Below are 22,824 nucleotides of genomic sequence, written 5' to 3'. Positions count from 1 at the left end.
GAAACAGGGAGTGCCAAATACGTGAAGAAATGAGATTGAGGGTTTTCTTCCTTTGAGAACTTCATAAGCAGTTTTTTGATGTCTTTTCACAATTAGAGATCTATTCTGGGTAAAACATGCAGTGTTCACAGCTTCTGCCCAATATGAATTTTTCAGCCCAGACTCAGCTAACATAGATGTTGCTGCTTCAATGAGAGTTCTGTTTCTTCTTTCTGCAACACCATTTTGTTGAGGTGTTCTCACAGCAGAAAAGTTCTGTGAAATACCTTTATCAGCACAAAATTCTTCTAATGTAGCATTTCTGAATTCTGTACCATGATCACTTCTTAGCTGTTTCACCAGTTGTCCATTTAAAAGCTCCATTCTTTTGATAAAATTGATAATTTCATCAGCAGCTTCACTCTTTTGCTTCAAAAAGAATACCCAGGTGTATCTGGAATATTCATCAACAATAACCAGTGTATACTTCTTCCCACTATAGCTGGCCACATTAACAGGACCAAAGAGATCCATATGAAGTAAATGAAATGGTTTCTCAACAGATGAGATTTGCTTTGATTTGGATGAGGCATGGTGATGTTTTCCTTTTTCACAACCAGGACACAGTCTGTCCTTTACATAAGACATGGTGGATAGCCCAGACACCAAACTTCTACTGGATAATTTGTGAATATTTTTGAAGTTGAGATGTGAGAGTCTCTTGTGCCATAACCATTTCAGGTTGTCTGCTGCCTTCGAATAGAAACAAGTATCAGTTGTTGTGACTGCTGTGTTCATGTCAATTTGATACATGTTTTCATGACGTTTTGCAGTCAGCAGTGGCTTCCCTGTCTTATCAAAAATAGTGCCAATTTTCCTTCTAAATTGGACTATCTTGTTCTTGCTTGTCAGTTGGCTTATGCTGAGTAAATTATGTTTAAGCCCAACTACATATGCAACATTTGAGAATGTGACATTCCCATTAGTCAAAGTACCAAAACCCTTTGTGTAACCCAACGAATTATCTCCATACGAAACAACTGGACCATCTTTTTCTTGATAGTCCATCAGCAGAGACTTACATCCGGTCATATGTCTCGAACATCCACTATCGAGATACCAGATTTGCTTGTTTTGAATGCCCTGCACAGTAGCTAAGAGATTAGTTCTTTTTGGGAACCCATCCAAGGATGGGTTCTGGAAGGGTCATCTTTGATGATCTCTTCCTGTCTGCTGGTTTGTTTGAAGAAGCAGCAGCAGACAGGGTTGGGGTAAAAGGACACCGGTTGGCTAAGTGAAACTTGCTGCCACACTTGTAGCATTTTCTCACATTTGGTATCGGTGATGGGTCATACACATTGTAAAGGGGATCGGGGCGGTGTTTGGTTACTGCCTCAATTAGCTGGTCAAGCTTGACTGTCATAATCTCAGTGATAGACAGCTCTTCATTCGAGTCCACTTTTGCTTTTCCCTTAAGGGCAGCTTTCTTCTTGGAACCAGTACCATAGTCATGACGTATTGCTTTGCCTTTATCATTTGACGAGCCAGCGTGGGAAGTTACTGGCTTGTCTACTGAAGCTGATGAACTAGAAGAAGTTTTTCCTGCTGCCTTGGACTTGCCAGTATTACGTTTTACTGGCTTGTCTGCAGCTACTGGTTGACCAGTAAGTTTGTCATCAGCTGGCTCAACACAATTGGAACTCGAACACGATGGGAAATCAGTAGGTTTAATTTTTTTAAGATTATTTTCAGTGATTTCCCTTTTGATGCATCTTTCTTTTAGAGTTATGTAGTAGATGCTTGAGGGGTCAGTAGTCTCATTAATTGAGGTACTGGCTTCTCTTGCTCTAACCTCATCCTCCAAAATCTCTTTCATGGCAGGTGGTGAGGACACAGTAGCAGGTCTAACAAATTTATTTGTCAAGACCTTTTTACCTTTAACTATCTTGGCAAAAGTATTTGGCAAGACAGCTTCAGGATCTATTTCAAGAATTGGGTCCATGAAAGTAACCTCTGCAATAGCAGCAGCAGCAGCATAGTCACCAGCAAAGAAAGCTTCAACTTGGGCAGGCACCTGCTCGTTAACACACTTTGTTGTGCGTTGAGCAGATGTACACCATGAAGCGATAACCTTTTTAAGATTATCCAGCTGGTTCTTGACTTCTGCTGCCTCAACGTGAAGAGACCTTAAAGCAAAATTTTGTTTTTCAAGTTTGGAAATATCATCTTTCAAGATTTTAATTTCATCATTTTTGCATTTAAGTTTCTCATTTAAAGATTTGTTGGCTGTTATCAAAACTTCTTCATGTTTGCTGCCTCTGCATAAGTCAACTCTTAGGTAGTCAAACATTTCGGCCTTTTCAACATCAGTATAAGTTCGAAAATTATCAATCTTATACATCAATTCAGTTTTCCATTGAGGAGAATCTCTTTTCTGATCAGCTTCCCTCATATCAGCCAAAAATTTGCTACTACTATCATCCTCATCAGACTCCTTGACCTCCTTGGCCATTAAACACAGCTTCTTTTCTGGAGCATAACCAACACCATCATCATCAGTATCACTATCAGAGGAAGACGACGAGTTGGTTTCATCCCAATCATGATGCTCAGCAACTAGAACCTTTTCTGGCTTTTTACCCTTCTTATCAGTCTTAGCACTTTCCTTCATCTGAGCTTTCATAGCTTTGTACTTGTTCTTGTATTTGTCAGCTTTTGAGAAAGAATTAGCATGTAAAGTTGAAGGTTTCCTGGACATGCATTCAGCAGCAAAATGTCCAACCTTCCCACAATTATAACACTCAGATTTAGGACCCTTGACTGACTTGCTGCTATACCTAACACTTGGTTTCTTACTCCCTTTGTATGACTTGCTGGTTCTATTACGATTGAACCTTTTGAACTGCCTAGCCAGCAAAGCCATACCTTCAGCAAACCCTTTTGCATCACTTTCATCATCACTGCTTTCTTCAGATCCAGTACCACTATCCACATCACTCTCAGCTGACTCTTCTTCTGCCAGCATCTTTTGAACCAGTAAAGCCTTTTGAGCTTTCTTTTTGGTAGCAGCAATAAGAGCAGTATCATCTGTCTTAGAAGATTTTGAAGTGGTGGGGGCAGACCTAAAGTTTTCTTTCAAGTTAAGTTCAAATTTAGCTTCTGCCTTCTCATGGTTCCAAAGTGAACTGTAGAGAGAAGACATGTTAAAGTTCTTTAGAGTCTGAGTGGTTCTTAAGGGGTCAGTAACAGATTTCCATTTAGTAGGCAGTGAATCTATGAATTTGTTAACTTGTTCAAACTCAGTATAGGTGACATTCAAAGTGATCAGGTCAGCAATCAAGGAGTTAAACCTAATGAAGGTTTGCTTAAGAGTTTCGTTCTTGTAGGCAAAGAACATTTCATATTCATGTTTTAAAGTAATCATTCTGTTCTGCCTAACTTCTCCCATACCCTCATAGGTAACATCTAGATAGTCCAACATAAGCTTGGCATTTTCTTTTCCCTTAATCAGTTTGAACAGTGGGTTAGGCAAAGTTATGGCTAACAAGGTTCTGATCTTAGGGTCAAGTCCAACACGACGTTTATCCTCAGCATCCCATCTATAAGGAGTGAGAATAACCTCTCTGCCAGGAATAGCATAGTGTCAGCTGTAGCTGGTGCACTACCAATAGTCTCAGTAGGCACAAATGGACCATCTGTGGCGATACCTGGTATGAGTGGGTCAATAGACTCAAGGTGAAGCATGAATCTTGCCTTCCAAGTTTCATACTCATCTTCATCAAATTTGGGTGGTCTATTGGATGAGCCATTTTCAAGGTAAGCTGTATTAGAATATGCAGCCATGAGAGAATTCAGATCCAAGATATTAATTATCAAGACTGAAGCTCTGATACCAGTTGTTGGTCCCTTGATAACAACAGGAGTATTGTAGAGGGGGGGGAGGGGGTGAATATAATTTCTTTTAAGATAACTTAACAGTTAAACTCGATTAGTATTCAAACATGCAAATAAATAGAGTCACAGGTAATTTTCAACAGTTATTCTTTATTGATTGAATCACAAAGAATCACAACTATCCTTGGCGGAATGATAGCTGGTTGATACAGATTACCTAGATTATAGCTAAGAGGTAAACTAACAGCTATTACACGTTTTGACTCTAAAAAAATAAACCCACACCACTAGTTGTTACAATAGTGGATACAACAATTTATAGTAGTCCTATTAACCGTGTAATGGTTCTATTGTCCACTGGTACATAGGATGTCTGTACTTGTGGAGACAACTATATCAGAGAGCATGCTCTCTTCTTTCCTCTTTGGTAGCTATTTGCAGGAACACCCCAATTCGGTTTGGCACCACTATTTGATTAAACAAATAGAATGTTGTGTTCCCTAGGTGATGACAAAGTATAACCCATGTCTGCACATGCGTTAACCTTCTGCATTCCCACATGGTCTTGTAAGGTCACTTGTCAGCCGCCGACGCGTGTCCTTTTCTGTTCAACTTTGTCTTTGACTTCTATTGAATAGTACCATTGATGTAGTCCACTCGGGAAACAACTATGCTTATAATGGAGCATAGTTGTCTTGTGTAGTGAGCTGCATTCCAGCTGTGCTGGTTCTTCATTGATGAGCCACTTCATGTTCTTGATTTGCTGAGTACACATCATGTGCTGATTGAAGAACACTGTCTACCTTGTGCTGGTAGACTGAGCAGCAAACTAAACACTCGACACAGCAATATCTGCTGTCTATACATGAACAAACTTGTGCTGACTGCACATAACACTTTAGTGCAAATAAATTACAGTTTTGTCATAATTAAATCCTTAATTATTTTGGGGACTCAACACTACCCGTTAAAGAAATTTCATCCCGAAATTTGATCGAGGTCGTCATGGCTAACAAATAAAATGTTTTCATGACGAATATGAGTTGATAAATAGAGTTTTATCACCGTTGAGTAATATGGATAAAACAACTCGATTACGCGATGAGTATACGTGAAGCTATCACAAAAGAACGAAATGAGAAAAATAAAGTCTTGTCATATCTTTTGATGTAGACATGATTGATTTCCGAAATTCCAGTGATTTAAAGATAATCTTCGAATCTCAATAAGATTTGATTCTTCGGTAATTCAGGAAATTAGGATTTCTCTAATTAAATGCGGAGATCTGCCTTGAATTCTTTATAAGATATTTCACTATAAATTAACTTCTTCCATTCCATTACTTTTACCATTCCTATACTCAATTTCCAAATTCAAAAGTTTGTGAAAATGCTTAATCCAGTTCTGATCCTTGTCCTTATCCTTACTATCGCAACAATCATTCTCCTTTTCCAACTTCCACTGGAGGAATCTATTTTCTTCTACTTCACCCTTGGGGTTATAGTGTTTTTAATTCTTCCGTGTCTTTATGTTGCAATAAACATTGATATACACGATTATGCGTTGTTATCGGGCTTTATATTCTCCCTTATATTTCAGAGTTTCATACTTTTGTTTTCTCTTCCCGACTTTAAGTTAGACGAACAATGGTCCAGAATTTGTAGGTATGAGGTTTTGAATGAACATGACTAATGTTCTAAGAGAGATTGTAATAGCATGATCTTGTTTGATTAAATTACCAGAATTCACGAGAACAGATGGAACTATCAGGAAGATATGTTCTCGATATGTTCTCGATATGTTTGGAGATTAAATAGAATGTAAAAGTCGTGTAACATGGCACATGATGACGTTACGATTTATGAATCATCACATTCCATTAGAAACTCAGCATGACCTACTGTAATATAATCACATTAATCAAGTGTCATTATATTATACTAACTCATGCTTCAGTTCCCAACACTACTTCAAAATTCATTCATAGTTTATACTTAGATTTTACAGAAATTTCCAATATGATGTATTACAGATAGCACGAAGAGGTATATAATTTCGGACGAGAATATTTATGAAAATATCTTCAGAAGTATCGAAGATATTTATGATGATATTTTGGAATTTCTAAGTTCGAAAGTTGATAAGGAAAATTTTTCCGCAGGATTTTAACATGACTTCGGAGCAGGATATTCTCTAAAGATTTCATCGGGTCCAGAATTACCTGGATTCTTTGAATATAGGGTTTGGTCCTTGTATTTGTCCTTAGTCTCCTTCATGGTTAGCTCAATCTGTTTTTCAATACCAAATTTTCTATCGAGCGTTCCCAACATTCCATTCTTTATTATCAAACTTTTGGCCGTTTAGACCATCTACGATTTTGCTGTTTCCTCTGCATTTAATGCCACCATATCTGAATCATCGATTATCAATCTGAGGTGGTTTCAAGAGAATTGTGTTTTTAGATGATTAAACGCTGATGGTAATATGGTGGAATATAAAAGGTTTCCCGGTAACAATAAAAGAGCACGCATATATATCAAGGTTATAGTAAGGCTAGTACGACTGAAAGTCGAAGTTGATTTGCTGAAGCTGTGACAAAATTGGCTACTTTAGAAAGGGATTGCAAAGTTATTCTCGGTAATAACAACGTCGAAGAAGTTAGCACAGATACGTGTTAAACGTTTACTCAGGTTTCGAGTGTTTTCAGGTGCATAACTATATGCATCAATCTTTTCTTCCGTAGATGAAGTGCGGTTAGTTCATCCTCTCGATTGAGGTGTTTTCAAAAATCATGAAAGGTTTGAACACAGATTGTAATCATCAAGATACAAATGAGGTTTAAGATGAAATCAAGTGGCAACTTGAAGAATTGTTTAGTTTCATATGTTATAATCAATATTTTAATTCATTTTAATTGTCCAATGTTGGCAGTCCACAATTAGTAATCCAATAATTCATATATAGTTTAATATATAATATTCGAATTAATTAATACGTATCGTGACTCGTATACATGTCTCAGACTTGATCACAACTCAAAGTATATATATTATTTAAGAATCAACCTCAACCCTGTATAGCTAACTCAAGCATTACTGCATATAGAGTGTCTATGGTTATTCCAGATAATATATATAGATGCGTCGATATGATATGTTAAAACCTTGTATACGTGTCCTGATATTTAAAGTGTGTAAAATAAATACAGAAATTAAATGACGATAAATAAAATTGCGAGAATTAAAATTACGATAATAAATTGCGATAAATAAATGTAATATAAAATCAACAGTTAGCTATGAACAGTTAGCTAGGATTTTGTTAGCCTGGATTCTTAACTAAATTTCTCATAGTTCATTTATTTGTTTCTAATAAATTTTATTTTTGCCCAATGTTTTCTTCATTATGCCACTTGTTGGATTCTGATAAGTCAAAATCCGGATATGAAATTGAATGAAAATGGTTATTCTGTGGTGAACGGATTCGTATATCTGTGGATGTAAGTAGGATATTAAATAATTGTTGAATCAGATTGTACATTGTAACTTATTAAAGTGAATTCTAAATATTCCTCGGGTATTACCTACCCGTTAAAATATTTTCACCATTAACAGTTTGTACAAAAGAATTTTTAATTACAATCTTTATGAAAACATATATACATATATATTTTCTTCAGATGTAATCATGGATTTAATGAGTCAATATAATATTAAACTCATTTGATTTACCGTTAGAACTAGAATATATAATCTCTAAAACATTAGAGATTACATAATCGCCATGTAGAACAAAGATAAATGATGTAGAACGATACGTAGAACGATGATTATACTCGAGGTACAGAATGAGATGTTGAGGCATGGATTGTTGATGGTACTGTTGGTGCCGGTGATGTTGCTGAAGCTGGTAAATTTTGCACCATATTCTCCAAAGCCACTACTCGAGTGTGAAGCTCATTGACTTCTTCGATTACTCCGGGATGATTGGCGGTTGGAACAAGCGGATGAATAAGATTTTAAATTTGAGACAATATATAGTCGTGACGAGATACTCTGGAAATGAGAGAAAATGGTATTACGAACAGGTTCGCCTGTAAGTGCTTCAGGTTCATTGCTGAGAGGGCAATAAGGTGGATAGAAGGGATTGCCTTCTTCTTGTCTCCAATGATTTAGTAGACTACGAACTCATCAGATGAATTGGGGATGGCTGATTGGTTGATTCATTCGGGTGACACTTCTTTCGGAGCTTAGGTGAAACTCCATATCGGGATAGCTGTCGAAATTCGAGGGATTTGAACTAGTTGTGAGTTCCATCAGGTACAGTTAGATAAAGGATTTTTGATATGAAATGGTTTTCGGATATCAGATGATATTCTAATTACATAGAATACCTGTCTATAGTACAGAAGATCCCGTAAATTACGGAGAGAATTAAGGAAACGTGTCAGATAAAGTCTACAGTAACAGATACGCTAAGATATGAATTTGTCTATACACTATTCATGCAATCAATGCAGTAACATGTGTCTAGACTAAGAATGATAAGCAGGTAATTTCATAAGGATGATAAGCAGATGATTTCCGACTAGAAATGATAAGCAAAACTTTTGACATGCAGACACGGTCGAAGTCCAGACTAATTAATGCATCCTAACAACTACTAGTTAGACACACTAATGCAAGACCTGGTTCGCTAAGACCACCGCTCTGATACCACATGAAGCGACCCGTCCTAATCCATCTTGACGAATACATTACATTTGGTTACATCACGAGATACTTGACCTCTATATGATATATTTTACAAACATTGCATTCGTTTTTAAAAGACAAACTTTCATTACATCGAAAGTTGACAGTATGCATACCATTTCATAATATATCCAACTATAATTGACTTAATAATGATCTTGATGAACTCCATGACTCGAATGCAACGTCTTTGAAATATGTCATGAATGACTCCAAGTAATATCTCTAATATGAGCAAATGCACAGCGGAAGATTTATTTCAAACATGAGAATAAACATGCTTTCAAGTGTCAACCAAAAGGTTGGTGAGTTCATTAGTTTATCATAACAATTATTTCCATTAATTTAATAGACCACAAGATTTTCATTTCATTTTTCATAAACATCATCTCATATCAGGCATTTCACAAACTGCATAGAGATAAAAATCATTCATATGGTGAATGCTTGATAACTGAACTAACAGGATGCATATAGAATATTCCCATCATTCCGGGACTCTCATCGGACATGATAATCGAAGTACTAAAGCATTCGTAACCCGAATGGGACGTGTCAAGGTCCATAGATCTATCTTTAGGATTCGCGTCAATTAGGGGCCATTTCCCTAATTCGTAGGCTACCAAGCTAAAAAGGGGCATATTCGATTTCAATAATCCAAACATATAATGTAGTTTCGATTACTTGTGTCTATTTCGTAAAACATTTATAAAAGGAGCGCATGTATTCTCAGTCCCAAAAATATATATTGCAAAAGCATTTAAAAAGGGAGCAAATGAAACTCACCATACTGTATTTTGTAGCAAAAATACATATGACAATATTGAACAAGTGTAGGGTTGGCCTCGGATTCACGAATCTATATCATTTATATATATATTAACACATATAATGGTAATCGAACAACTTTATGTATTATTAGTGAATTAATTGTTATTTTAATTATGTGTTTCATTAATAACTTAATTAATTATGTTTAATATATAATTTAAATGTAATATTAATGTAATTATAGTATATGTAATAAGTATATTTTTGTACACAAAGTATATATTTGTTATAGTAAAATAATAATAATAATAATAATAATAATAATAATAATAATAATAATAATAGTTATAAAAATGATACCTTTAATAAAAATTTATAGTTTTTAATAAAAATGATACTTTTAGTAATAAAAATGATAATTTTATTAGTAATAATAATAATAATAATAATAATAATAATAATAATAATAATAATAATAATAATAAGTGTAATAATAATAATAATAATAATAATAATAATAATAATAATAATAATAATAATAAGTGTAATAATAATAATAATAATAATAATAATAATAATAATAATAATAATAATAATAATAATAATAATAATAATGATAATGATACTAATAATAATAATAATAATGATACTTTTAATAATAATAATAATAATGATAAGTTTGATAAAAAGGTAATTTTAAATATAACGATAATTTTAATCATAGTGATAACTTAAAAAAAATGATAGTTTTTAATAAAAAAGATACTTTTAATAATAATGATAACTCATTTAATCATGACTTAATTATAATTATATTCATAAATATATCTATATATATCTTATTTATAATTGTGCATATAATTAATCTTTTCGATTGTAATTACCTTAACTATGATCATAACCATAATCATTTTTCTTAATATTTCTTAATATAAACTATATCTATTTTTATTATTTTTTTTATCATAAACATAATATTAATTATTAGTAATAATAAATATAAATAATAATAATAATAATAACAATAATAATAAAGATTATAATAATAATACTACCTCAAGAGACTAGGCTTTTAAAATAAAAACACCGCTGCCCGGGCTCGAACCCGAGACCTCTCACTTAACACCAACACTCCCAACCTTTGAACTGCTCATACATTCTGGTATAACCTCGCACGTCTAATTATTTAACATGTACGAATCGTTTACATTCTTCCTCATTCCATAGCATCATCTTCATCTTCACTCATCATCAATTTATATCATTAACAGCGTATTCTCCTCATTCTATTCTGCCCAACCGAAAACCATCTAGTTCTCGGCCCAAAATACAATAGGAACACGGCCCAATAGGCCCAGGATTTCACAACAGCCCATACCGGTTCTATTGTTAGAAAAAAAATGTTGCTGTCGCTTGGTTTCGAACAGAGGACCTCTCGGTTACACCCAAACACTTTAAACCGTTCCTCTACCAATTCATTTCTGTTTTAAATCATAACTTAAATCTATTAAACCATAATCTGTTTTTCATCTTTTTCTTGTCACGTTAATCATCAGGTATTCATCACAGACCCATCGACACTCTATCATCTATCCTCGATGTATTATCATTATACAGATTACCATCATCGTAAGATCATCATCATAAACCTAACCATGTAATATTATTATATCATCGTTATTTATTTATCATGTTATCATCATTGAACCATCACCTAACATCATACATAATTACTATCCTAATCTTGATTATCATCACTTATCATCATCTCTTTGCTCGTTTATCATCATCGTGATCTCTTTATCCTTCATGATCATCACCGTAGGTTTCATCATCATTATCACTTTCACTATTCCTCTTATTCTTCATGTCATCATCATTATCTTTGCGACATCACACCATCATCGTCGTTATCCATCATCACATCCTTCATCATAATGTTATCATCATCATCAATCATCATTACACATCATCATCGATATCACTATACCGTTTAGCCGGGTGGTCTATGGTAACGGTTTGGATTCAAATAATAAGATAAAATAAAAACAAAAAAAATGCAGCAGCCTTTGTTTGACAGTAAACACAAATAGTAGCAGCAAAAACACTTGATAACTTGGCTGTTACTGTTTGATCGTGAAACAGAAAGAAAAATATAAAAAGATGGTGCGATGGTGGGGTTTGGTGGACTCACGGTGGTGGCCGGCGGTAATGTCTGGTGGTTGTGGGTGGCGTGTGGTGGTGTCTGAAGGAAGGTGAAGATTCAAGGTTGAGATGGATATGTATACGTCGATATATCTATATGCTTATGATCTTTACATATATATAAAGAATTTATATTTATGTAATATAATAATGTTTATAATAGTATTAAATTTAAAACATGTTAATTTAAGAAAAAAAGTAAAGCAGCCGGGGACTAATCCACCGACAGTTTCTACGGGTACTATATCGTATCCATTGCTAAACAGTTGAAGTATAAAAGTGTTCCTAAAAATCCCAAAATTTTAAATTAAGACCATTTATTTATTCTGGTCATTACCTGTTTGAAACCTGATCAAAAAGATTCGATAATTATTTATTTTCTGTTCTAATTTATATGTACGGAGTACAAAAACTTCGATTGAAAAGGTAAAAAAATATTTATCAAAACTATTATCTTTTTAATCAAATTTTGGAACAACTTTTATTTTAAAACTTCATATATATATATATATATATATATATATATATATATATATATATATATATATATATATATATATATATATATATATATATATATATATATATATATATTAAACCTATTTTAAAAATAATTAAACGTCAACTGAAAATTACAGACATTTACCATTTAAGCTCAAAATTAATTATATTTAATATACACTATGTATATATATATATATATAAACAGTTTTAAATAACAAAATTTACTACGCAAATAAATATATATTAAATAATTAAATTAAATATAACTATATATATATATATATATATATATATATATATACATATATATATATATAAGAAATATACATATAAAATAATAGTTTTTATTACAATGTATTTTATTGTACATATTTATTTATAACAATAAATGTATATAATAGTTTATTAATGTTCATGTTATTATACATATATATACATATATTTATATATACACGTATTTATATATACCCACATATTTACAAGCAATGGTTCGTGAATCATCGGGGAAAGTCGAAGGTCACATGAATATATGAAAATAGTTCAAACTTTTTGAGACTCAACTTTACAGACTTTGCTTATCGTGTCGAAATTATACAAAGATTAAGTTTAAATTTGATCGGAAATTTCTGGGTCGTCACACATAGAATTTCTTTTTTCTGATTAATAAGATTAATTAATTATTTATAACTAATACTCGTATTAATTTTGTGAAGTCGCCGATTATAAACTAGTAAAGTATAAATTTTTTATTTTTTTTAACGAAACTAGTTAGAGCTAGGTTTATGTAGGGCTGGAACTGAAACTTATTATTCTTATATATTATTCTTATTAATTATTATTCAATTATTTGATCTCAAAATAATATTTTTCTCGCCGCTACGTGAGGAGTTACTATACTATGAATAAAAGTTGATAGATAAACATTTTAGTTTTGTTTTGGTAACAGATTATGACATTTACCTTTAAATTAGTTAGCTGTCAATTCATTAGGGTTTTTTTCATCGAATAAAAAGAACTTAGGAGAAACAAGCAACTTAACACTGCATTTTCTATATGATATGATACAACAAAATAATAAAAACATGCAACATATTAATCAAATATGAATGATCCTCACATGTATATGTTACAAAAGGTACCATCTTGTATTTCCTTTCTTCTTTGACAAGGCAGGCAGGCCAATTTATCCAATCCAATGAATACGTATAACAAAACCAACCTAATAAGTAGCACTCGAAATTGAATATCTCTTGCAAATTACTCGAGACTTAACGGTGAGATGGCTTAACGGACGAATAACTATGCATGTATTTTGGATAAACTCTAAGCTTATAAACCGTCAAAAGAAAAAATAAGAAGTTTATGTGGAGGGTAACTTTGTGTAAGCGAGCGATCTAATCTTTAACCACACGAACTTGTATGTGGTGAGTAGACTCTTTACGCCAAATTGGTTGTGCTCCACTTTGAACAAGAGTAACATACTGCCCCTCCTTCACCAAACTCTTACCCTGACAAAGAACAGTGGATATAATGATACTGAGAATTTTTAAAAAAAAAGAAACAAATTCAAAAAACTACCTTCATCCATAGTTTACAACAGCTCCCCCTGTAGGGTGTCAAATTGAAATGTTTTTCCTCTATAAAATTACTTACATACTCGTTATCATAACAAGAGATGATGACAGTGATTTATTTGAGCTAAAGGTGGCAAACTCAACCCATTTATATGAAGACGGGTCAACTTAGGTTGATATTTTCTATGGTGACAAGTCAAGCCTAACCTAGCAGACCAATTTGATCGGCACATAAAAACATGTGTTGAAGCAAACACATTTTGACCCATTTTCCCTCTCATCTAGCTTGCCCCTTTCACCACTTGTAATTTGTGTACACAAGGTTGTGTAGCATTTATGGCATTTTATTAAACTAGGCGTCTAGTCAAATTATCATGAGATGGAGAACCAAAAAATTAAAAAAAAAAAAAACAAAAAAAAAAAAACAATAGCCATTACTAACCACTAAAATTTTAAGAGCTCTTGAAAAGGTCTCTTCAGCATCATCAGAGAACTCCATATAGATGGGCATCACACCATGATAAAGCATCAATCTTTGTTTAACTCGTTTTCTGCACAAAGCATACGTTTGTAATTTAAACACGTTGCTCGTGACAAATACTGTATACAATGATACATGTACCAGAGGTTGAGGGTTCAAGTCTCACTTGGGACATATTCGTAGTTGTAAATATTCGTGTTAATGGTGTGTGTGAGTTTGCCATTCAAAAAAAAAAAAAAAAAAAAAAAAAATGATACATGTACCAGAGTGATATGATACATGATATGAACATATGTTGCATATTTATCAGTAAGTAACATGACAATATGCCTCCACTCACTCATTTGTGAAGGCAAATATAGTCGAGAATGGCCTGTAATGGCTTAAAATGATAGCCATAGAGCCTGTTCTTGTGAAGACGATGATCGGTGTAGGTAGCGTGTTGGCTATTGTTGCAGCATGGAAACCAAATATTTCACCCATGTGGCTCTGTAAAAGGATGTCAGATTAACCAATCATATACACTTTACTGTAAACGAGTTATAGGTAAAGCATAAGCCAAAATCGACCCATTAAGTAAATGGGCCAAGATTGACACCTAATAGGCTCGATTACCACATACCTTGTAAGCAGATTTACGGATAGGAGGAACCGTGTTAACTGAACTTGATTCGGTCCTTAAGGCCACAGTGTGCATTACTTTCACAGCTTTCAGTGGAAACCTAAATATTTTAATTAAAGTAATATATATTACATGTAATATGAAGCATATCCTATGAATATCAGTCTCTTCATCGGCATTAATTCTATATAACTTGTAAACATCAATGAATGCATCCATCTATGACCAACTCAAATTAAGCATACTATTTTCGATATAATAATGAACTTCCAGAAACAGCACTAATCTTGCTAAGTTAGCTATAGTAGTGATAATATATATCACATTAGATGCATTTGATCCAATAATTAGTAATCCGTAATTATTTTTTAGGGTTTAGTTTTCTAATTTTAACAGTAATCGAGTTTCTAGATCATTCTATCAAAAGCAAGTGACAAATATTAATTCATTTATCAATTTATACAACTTACTTGCCATGAGCCGTTTCTCCAGAAAGCATAATGGCATCAGCACCTTGTCGTACTGCTATTGAAATGTCAGAAACTTCAGCTCTTGTAGGAGTTGGGTGATCGATCATGCTTTCTAGCATGTTCGTTGCTACTATAACTGGTTTCTGCAAGTTTTGGCACCTTCTAATGATTTCTTCCTGATCAAACAATAGACAGCTATGGCATTAATCCATGTTTGATAAATTCTAAATAATTTAGGAAAAAAAAATTGCAATGGCAGTGTAACCACCCTTGGTCGCTAAAACAATTAAATGTGAGTCCTCTGCACCATTCAAGTCAAACCTCGGTTATTATAATAAATGTTACCTGCAACAAAGGTACGTCTTCAATTGGAAGTTCTGCACCAAGGTCACCACGTGCTACCATTGCCTAAAAAGGATACAAGAAAGTTTAGACATGATCTTAATGAAGTTGAAAATCTCACATAATAAGAAGATAAAAAAGTATAGTAGTAAGTGGTATCAAAGCATTCACTGAACTCAGACAAACAGCTCTTTTTAAATTGATTATAGCGGGAAGCAGCTAGATCATAGGGACTACCAACAGCTATATTTAAAATGTTTTAATAAGAGACGCAGACATCAATCATGAAACTATTCGTGTAGCAATTCAACCCATTTTCATTTCTACTGATTATGTTTATATTTTAATCTAAACGAATCAAACGAGTGAAACAAATTAGCTTAAAGAAAATAAGTCAATCGGTCAAAATGTGTGTAAACTGTACTTTCATGAGTTATTTGATAATACCCGAAACCCTTACTGATTATATAAAAATATTGTGAAGCAAGTTTTTTGGTTCAAGCGCTAACAACCCGTACCAAGAAGTTCCCATATGAGGCTAAATTCATCACATATGTTTCTAAGCTTCGTATTTTTGTCTTGGAGGTGGCACTTAAATGCCTCAATAATTAGTGTAGTTTCAACATTACCACAAAAGCAATGTTTATGAAGCATTTTCAGACAAGTAATTGAACATTTAACTGTTAGGTTCATCTAGCAACCATTGAATATTTCCCAACATATTCTCCTCTTAATTATAACTAAAAGATAATTTTAAAAAACAATGAAAAAAAAAAAAAGAGGGATAGCAGTTGATAGAAACAAACCCCGTCAGACGCCGCGAGTATAGATGGAAGATTAACTATTGAGTCTGCACTCTCAATTTTTACAATCACGTGGATGTCTGCATTGCAGCCTACAAAAAAGATTTGTGAAAGCTCGGTCAACTATACACAAATAAAATTAGTATATAAACAAATTAATCTGAACATAGCAAAACATAGAATTTACTTTTGAGATAATCTTTAAGCTCATGAACCACTTCAGCATCCTTCACAAATGAGACAGCATAAAAATCAACCTGGTTGTCAACTCCAAACTTTATATCTTCCCAGTCTTTATCTGTATAATTAAGCTTGGTTAGCATGCAATCGAAGTAAACATAAATAACCCTGCAGCAGATCAATTTGTGACAGCATAAGATTGATATGACATATTCATGCTAATTGTAAAATATATTTTATTAACCTGTTATTGATGGTAAAGTGGCACTTTTCCCGCGTACATTGAGATGTCTTCTTGATTTCAGTTCTCCACCATCAATGACTTCACACGTAACTAAATCTTTGGTCTTAGATTTAACAGCCAATGACATCATGCCACCTACAAGAAAAAAGGTAATGTAAAATATATGCATGAGTTAATCAAAGTATCAGTTGAGTATGGTGAGGGAACTCTTACCATCAACCAGTAGTGTATCTCCAGCCTCGACATCATTTATAAAGTCATCATAATTTACACTAACAGTGTCATTTGTGCTCACTCCCCTTTTAATAGTGAAGTTGAATTCTTGTCCTTCCTGAAGAAGGATTGGTTTAGATACATCTCCGCTTCTGACCTCAGGTCCCTGAAGCAATAGAATTTATATCAACATTCTTTAGATTCAGTAAATTTATGCATTGTGCATAAAGGTAACAATAAAGTATGCTCATCAATTATCATAATGGATTAGCAGACGAACACTGACTGGAGTCATATTGTAGTTTGATGTAGCTTACTGAATATAGACTCAACAGTTTGCATAAAGTTTTATGCTTTTCTTTTTCTGGTTGAATTGTAAGTTGAGGTATTAGGTTCAATTCAAAGCTCTGTTTTTCTTATTGTGAGGCATGAATTTTTAATCCAAACTAAAAGATCAAGATTATTTTTCTAATTTTGATTAGTATACACTAATACACTGTGTTGAGATTTTGTTTCTGCCAATCAGGATGAGTACGATAGAGATCAAAGAGGGTGTTATTGTCGTTTTACTTTGTCAATGATCACAAGCTTTACTTTATCATCTAATGGTATTTTCATCCAAAAAAGCCAACATTTGGACCGATATTGATATTATGTCAGAGCACCTATAGCTGAATTATAAGTTCAACACAGAGAGAGATCATTTATATTCATCCAAAAGCACCATCATTTGGACCCATATTCATATTATGGCAGAGTGTGGAGTTTTAGGCACCTATAACCGAATTATAAGCTCAACACCTGTATATGGTAATGATAAAGATGGTACCAGAATGGCGGGGTCATGTTAAAGCTCAAAAAGGCTTAAACTAGACGAAATTGTAAGCTTATTCTTGGTCATCATTCAAAATTTCCAACAGAGCTTTGATATCATATAGGTTTTGACACCTAAAGTTCAACTGATAAAAAAGTAATTTCATGAAAAGCACGTAGAATAGCGAAAGTGCACGATTGCTATAACTAATGGTAAGCTATGGTCGTGAAATAGATCTATTTCACATTGAACTAAATATAACGCCAAACAAAATACTAACAGGCATAAGATGATAATAGCATTCCATATACCAAACGCATACCTTAGTATCCAACATTATAGCTATAACTTTTTCCTCAAATTGAGCATTATATTCCTTGACAAGATCAATGGTTTTCTGATGTGACGCATGATCACCGTGTGACATATTTAGACGTGCCACGTTCATCCCTGTTTCAGCCAGCTTCCATATCATTTCCCTTGAGCTCGTTGAAGGACCAATCGTACAAACTATCTTTGTTTTCCTTTGAGCATCTGGAGAAATCTGAGGAAGCCTCGAACTGTTCTCACTAGACTGAAACTCAAAATAAAAACCTAGGTCATCCTTCTCAGTAACAAAACCAGAGATATAAGCCATTACAACTGATGAATAATACAAAATTGGCCACAAGTATGTTGTATATCACATACACACTACAAATCATACACTGCAAAGTACTCACATGCCCAGACTCAGCTATACACTCAAGTATACATCTTAATTCTATTTCGATAAACTAACATCGTGTCATTGAGTCATATTATTCTAGATTAGATGTAAAAGTGTTCTAAATTTATACAAACTTTAACCTTAATAGTATTTATTACTCCGAATTCATTATTCTGCAACAAATGCGTAGTTCAAACAGCATAAATATTTAACTATTTTAGCTAACAAGTGTGCATATCAATGGATTATCAACGCCTAAATAAACTCAAAAACTCATCAACCTAAAATGCTAAACAAATAGATATATAATAATATACGTACAGAGTAAGAGGTTTTACCGGCAAAATAGGACCGTTAGCAGAAAAGGCGGCTTCCTGACTGTGTTCATCAATCTTCATCGACTTAACTGCAATCGAATGCACATAATTCCGTACACGTTGTTGTTGATGATGCGAATTGAAGAATTCGTAAACGGAGAGCGATGATCCGTTGAGTTTTTTGGCTAACGAGAGACGACGGTCGGAATCGGACTTAAAGGCCGGTGACGGAGTGTGTAAATTGATTGTCGCCATCGGAGAGAGATTGATCGGACGGTTGAACTTGGACGTCAATGACGGAGGGGATTGGTGTTGTAGTTGTTCAACTGCCGCTGTGGCTGCGTCCACGAAATTGGACTTTGACTGGGCCCACACTAAGGGGAATATCGTGGTATAATTTCATTTGATGCGGATGCGAATTATGGACCAAACGCCTACATTTCTCACATGATAAATATTGGGGTACTCTAATTTTAACGTATTCCACGTTTTTTATTTATTGCCTCAGATACTTGAGACACTATATAGTCTTTTGGCTTTTTCATAGTATCGACATTTCATTCACTCATTTTTTTTTTTTTTTTTTTTTTGAAATAATTGTGATGTTGGTCCCTCCATTATACACCACAAAGCTTTTTTTTTCTTTTAACGGCAAAGAAAGTATGTATTATATATATCAACACGAAATAACTACAATAATGTCACGCTTACAAAAACGGAACTACATCTAAGAAAACAAAACGACAAATATATAACCGAGATAGTAAGACTCCACAAGTGTGCAGGAAAACGCCGTAGTCCGTTCATTATCATTAAGGTCGAGATTGGACTTGAGAAGAATTAACTAAACAAGCTGAAGTGGGGACAGAGCAAAGTGTTGGCAATTCAACGACAAAGCCCCCTGATCCACCTCAAATTCTCTCGACCAAAACGACTACTCCAGGAGTGGGGCGAAAAACCTGCGTGGAGAACAATTAATTAACCTATCCTGGATCTCCTAGACGATAAAGCTAGCGAATCATAACCTCATGGATTTGCAAGCCAGACATCCCATTCAATATTGGTACCTTTGATCCTATTAGAGAACCATTCGAAGCATTTAAGTTGGATGTCTTTGAAGACCATTGCGCATGTCGGTTTTATCTTAGTGAAAGTGAAAGCGTTCCTACTTTTCCAAATCATGTATACCGTAACCCATTCCATAGCTTGCCACAACAGTTTTCCCAAGTCGGAGGTGAAGTTATATCCATTTCCAAGAAAATATTCATTTATACCCAAGTTTGTAAAAGGGCCGAGCTTCCACCAATCATAGACACGATTCCAAATGTCAGAAGCGAACGTGCATAAGATGATGGAGTGCTCTACTGATTCCAAACCATTGTCACAAACCGGACAACGTACCGTACCAAGTCCATACCTCTCTTGTCGAGTTCAACTCTTGTAGGTAACCTTTTGTGTCAAGTACGTCAAATAAACAACTCAACTTTGAGGGGGATCAGTTTGTTGCGGAGCGACTTTATGCTCACGGTTGCGATGTCAGGGCTGCTCCGGACCAGGATATCCGTAAGCTTGTGAACCGAAAACGACCCATCCTTACTCCAAGACCATGACCATTCTTCTTTACCTGAGCTACACGGGACAAAACTAGATAAAAGATTAGTAAGAGTGGTGAGGTCCCCGGCCAATCTCCCCGAGATATCGCGGGACCAACACCACGTGGCATGAAAGTTATGTAACACCCTAGGCAAATCCCACATCGCCCACGAACATGAGTGATCATGGGATTATAAGGTAATACTCACGCTTAAATGACACAACGCGTTTTGGGATCACAGGCTGAGTAGAAGTGCGAGTACGTTGTGGTTAAGCGTGCTCAGGCGAGAACACTACTAGGATGGGTGACCTCCTGGGAAAGTGCTTCTCGTGTGTGGTCGCCAAGAAAAAGCCGTGCGCCTGCGGGCAAAGCGGACAATATTGTGGTCATGTTAAGCTGGGGTGTTACAGAATGGTATCAGAGCCACTCATGTGCCATTGGGGGTGGTGGGGCAAACCTCATCGAGGACGATGAGTCCCTAAGGGGGGGTGAATGTAACACCCAAGGCAAATCCCACATCGCCCACGAACATGAGTGATCATGGGATTATAAGGTAATACTCACGCTTAAATGACACAACGCGTTTTGGGATCACAGGCTGAGTAGAAGTGCGAGTACGTTGTGGTTAAGCGTGCTCGGGCGAGAACACTACTAGGATGGGTGACCTCCTGGGAAAGTGCTTCTCGTGTGTGGTCGCCAAGAAAAAGCCGTGCGCCTGCGGGCAAAGCGGACAATATTGTGGTCATGTTAAGCTGGGGTGTTACAAGTTACCGCCCTCCCATCTCGCCCGGTCAAGAATTGTGGCAAATTTATTTGTGTCAAGTCTATAAAGCCTATTAAATTTGTCTTTAAGAACCAATTCCCCAAGCCATAATTCATCCCAAAAACGTGTACTAGACCCATCTACGACTCTTTTTTTGAAAGAATTAGCGAAAGCGAAGTTTGCATTAAAGATATTTTTACCCACCTTAAGGATACCCGCCCAAGTAGAAGAAGCTCGTGAGGAAGGGGGAGAAAAAGAAGTGCTAAAGCCCCCGTCCTCCCCGTAAATATTTTTAATAATAGACACCCAAAGTGAGTCGTTCTCATGTTTAAACCGCCACCACCATTTTGCAAGTAAGGCACAATTTTTAAACGCAAGAGGGGCAATATCTAACCCACCAAATTCACGAGGCTTAAGACAAGTATCCCATTTAACCCATGCCATTTTTGAGACCTCGAAAGATCCGCCCAAAAAAAAACCGACGTCTCAACCCCTCAAGTTTATCAATAACACAAGACGGGGATATGTAAAGCGAAAAGAAATAAAGAGGTAGACTAGATAATACCGATTTAATTAATGTAAGTCTACCACCATACGAGAGGGATCTAGCTTTCCAATCCGCCAGCCTCTTACCAAACTTGTCAAATACCGGATCCCAGGACTTCGAGAGTTTCATCAACGATCCAAGTGGAAGCCCAAGGTAGGTAATAGGGAGTGTACCTGCTACGCACCCAAGCCAGGCCGCCATATTTTCCGTTTCTACTTTTGAGACCCCGAGTCCATAAACACAGCTCTTATGAAAATTGATTTTTAGTCCCGATGTCAATTCAAAACACTTAAGAATTTTAGTAAGATTTTGCACATTACGCCTATCCCATTCACCAAAAAATATAGTGTCGTCCGCGTATTGCAAATGCGTGACCCGTAAGTCCCTCCGCCCAATTGGGATCTCAGAAAATCGGCTATGAAGTGCAGCAGATTTAATTAGATGGTTCAAACCTTCGGCTACCATGATAAAAAGATAAGGGGAGAGGGGATCCCCTTGCCTCACGCCTTTCTGAAGAGAAAATTCTTTAGTTGGGGAACCGTTGACCAAAATCGAAATGGAAGCGGAAGAAAGACTTGCGAAGATCCATTGTCTCCATCGAAGACCGAATCCCATTAACTCCATGATTTCCATTAGAAAGTCCCAACTAATGCTATCAAAAGCCTTCTCAAAGTCAACTTTAAAAAAGAAGCCTTTTCTTTTGGTTACTTTGATATCATGAAGGGCTTCATTCGCAATTAACACGCCATCAAGAATATAACGATTTTTAATATAAGCACTTTGTTCGAAACCGATAACCGAAGAAATAACCCTTTGTAGCTTTTTGGTCAAAACCTTAGATAGAACTTTATAAAGGCTCCAGATTAAACTGATAGGATGATAATCACCAAATCCCTGTGGGTCATTTTTTTTGGGAGTAATGCAACAAAAGAGGAATTACAGCCTTTAGAGATCTCACCAACCTCCCAAAAACGAGTGAATACCGCGAGAAGGTCTTCTTTGACAACGTCCCAATATTTTGAGAAAAATTTCATGTTAAAACCA

At 35.0% G+C, this 22,824-nt stretch overlaps 1 protein-coding gene across 1 annotated transcript; it reads right to left on the bottom strand.

Moving 5' to 3' along the window:
• Nucleotides 1–13,501: 13,501 nt before the first annotated feature.
• On the bottom strand, nucleotides 13,502–19,310 carry LOC139840683 (pyruvate kinase isozyme G, chloroplastic-like). The gene is made up of 12 exons (XM_071830934.1): nucleotides 18,898–19,310; nucleotides 18,173–18,424; nucleotides 17,037–17,202; nucleotides 16,824–16,958; nucleotides 16,587–16,697; nucleotides 16,403–16,491; nucleotides 15,600–15,662; nucleotides 15,255–15,430; nucleotides 14,785–14,884; nucleotides 14,503–14,651; nucleotides 14,124–14,232; nucleotides 13,502–13,615 (listed from the first exon to the last, which is right to left on the bottom strand). The coding sequence occupies exons 1-12, from the start codon at nucleotides 19,129–19,131 to the stop codon at nucleotides 13,502–13,504; spliced, it is 1,698 nt and encodes a 565-aa protein (XP_071687035.1). The 5' UTR covers nucleotides 19,132–19,310.
• Between the last annotated feature and the right edge of the window lie 3,514 nt (nucleotides 19,311–22,824).

Source organism: Rutidosis leptorrhynchoides, chromosome 4 (genome assembly GCF_046630445.1).
Source record: "Rutidosis leptorrhynchoides isolate AG116_Rl617_1_P2 chromosome 4, CSIRO_AGI_Rlap_v1, whole genome shotgun sequence".
Taxonomy (NCBI): Eukaryota; Viridiplantae; Streptophyta; class Magnoliopsida; order Asterales; family Asteraceae; genus Rutidosis; species Rutidosis leptorrhynchoides.
Note: the sequence above shows the minus strand (reverse complement) of the source record. Positions and strands in the feature narration are given on the sequence as shown.

Bases quoted from the DNA above. Each gene is read 5' to 3' on its own strand.
- LOC139840683 (XM_071830934.1), bottom strand. From the start codon at position 19,131: ATGGCGACAATCAATTTACACACTCCGTCACCGGCCTTTAAGTCCGAT. The intron at 17,203-18,172 runs GTATGCGTTTGG...CTATTGCTTCAG, and splicing joins CTATAATGTTGGATACTAAG to GGACCTGAGGTCAGAAGCGG. The intron at 16,698-16,823 runs GTTAATAAAATA...TTAATTATACAG, and splicing joins CACTTTACCATCAATAACAG to ATAAAGACTGGGAAGATATA.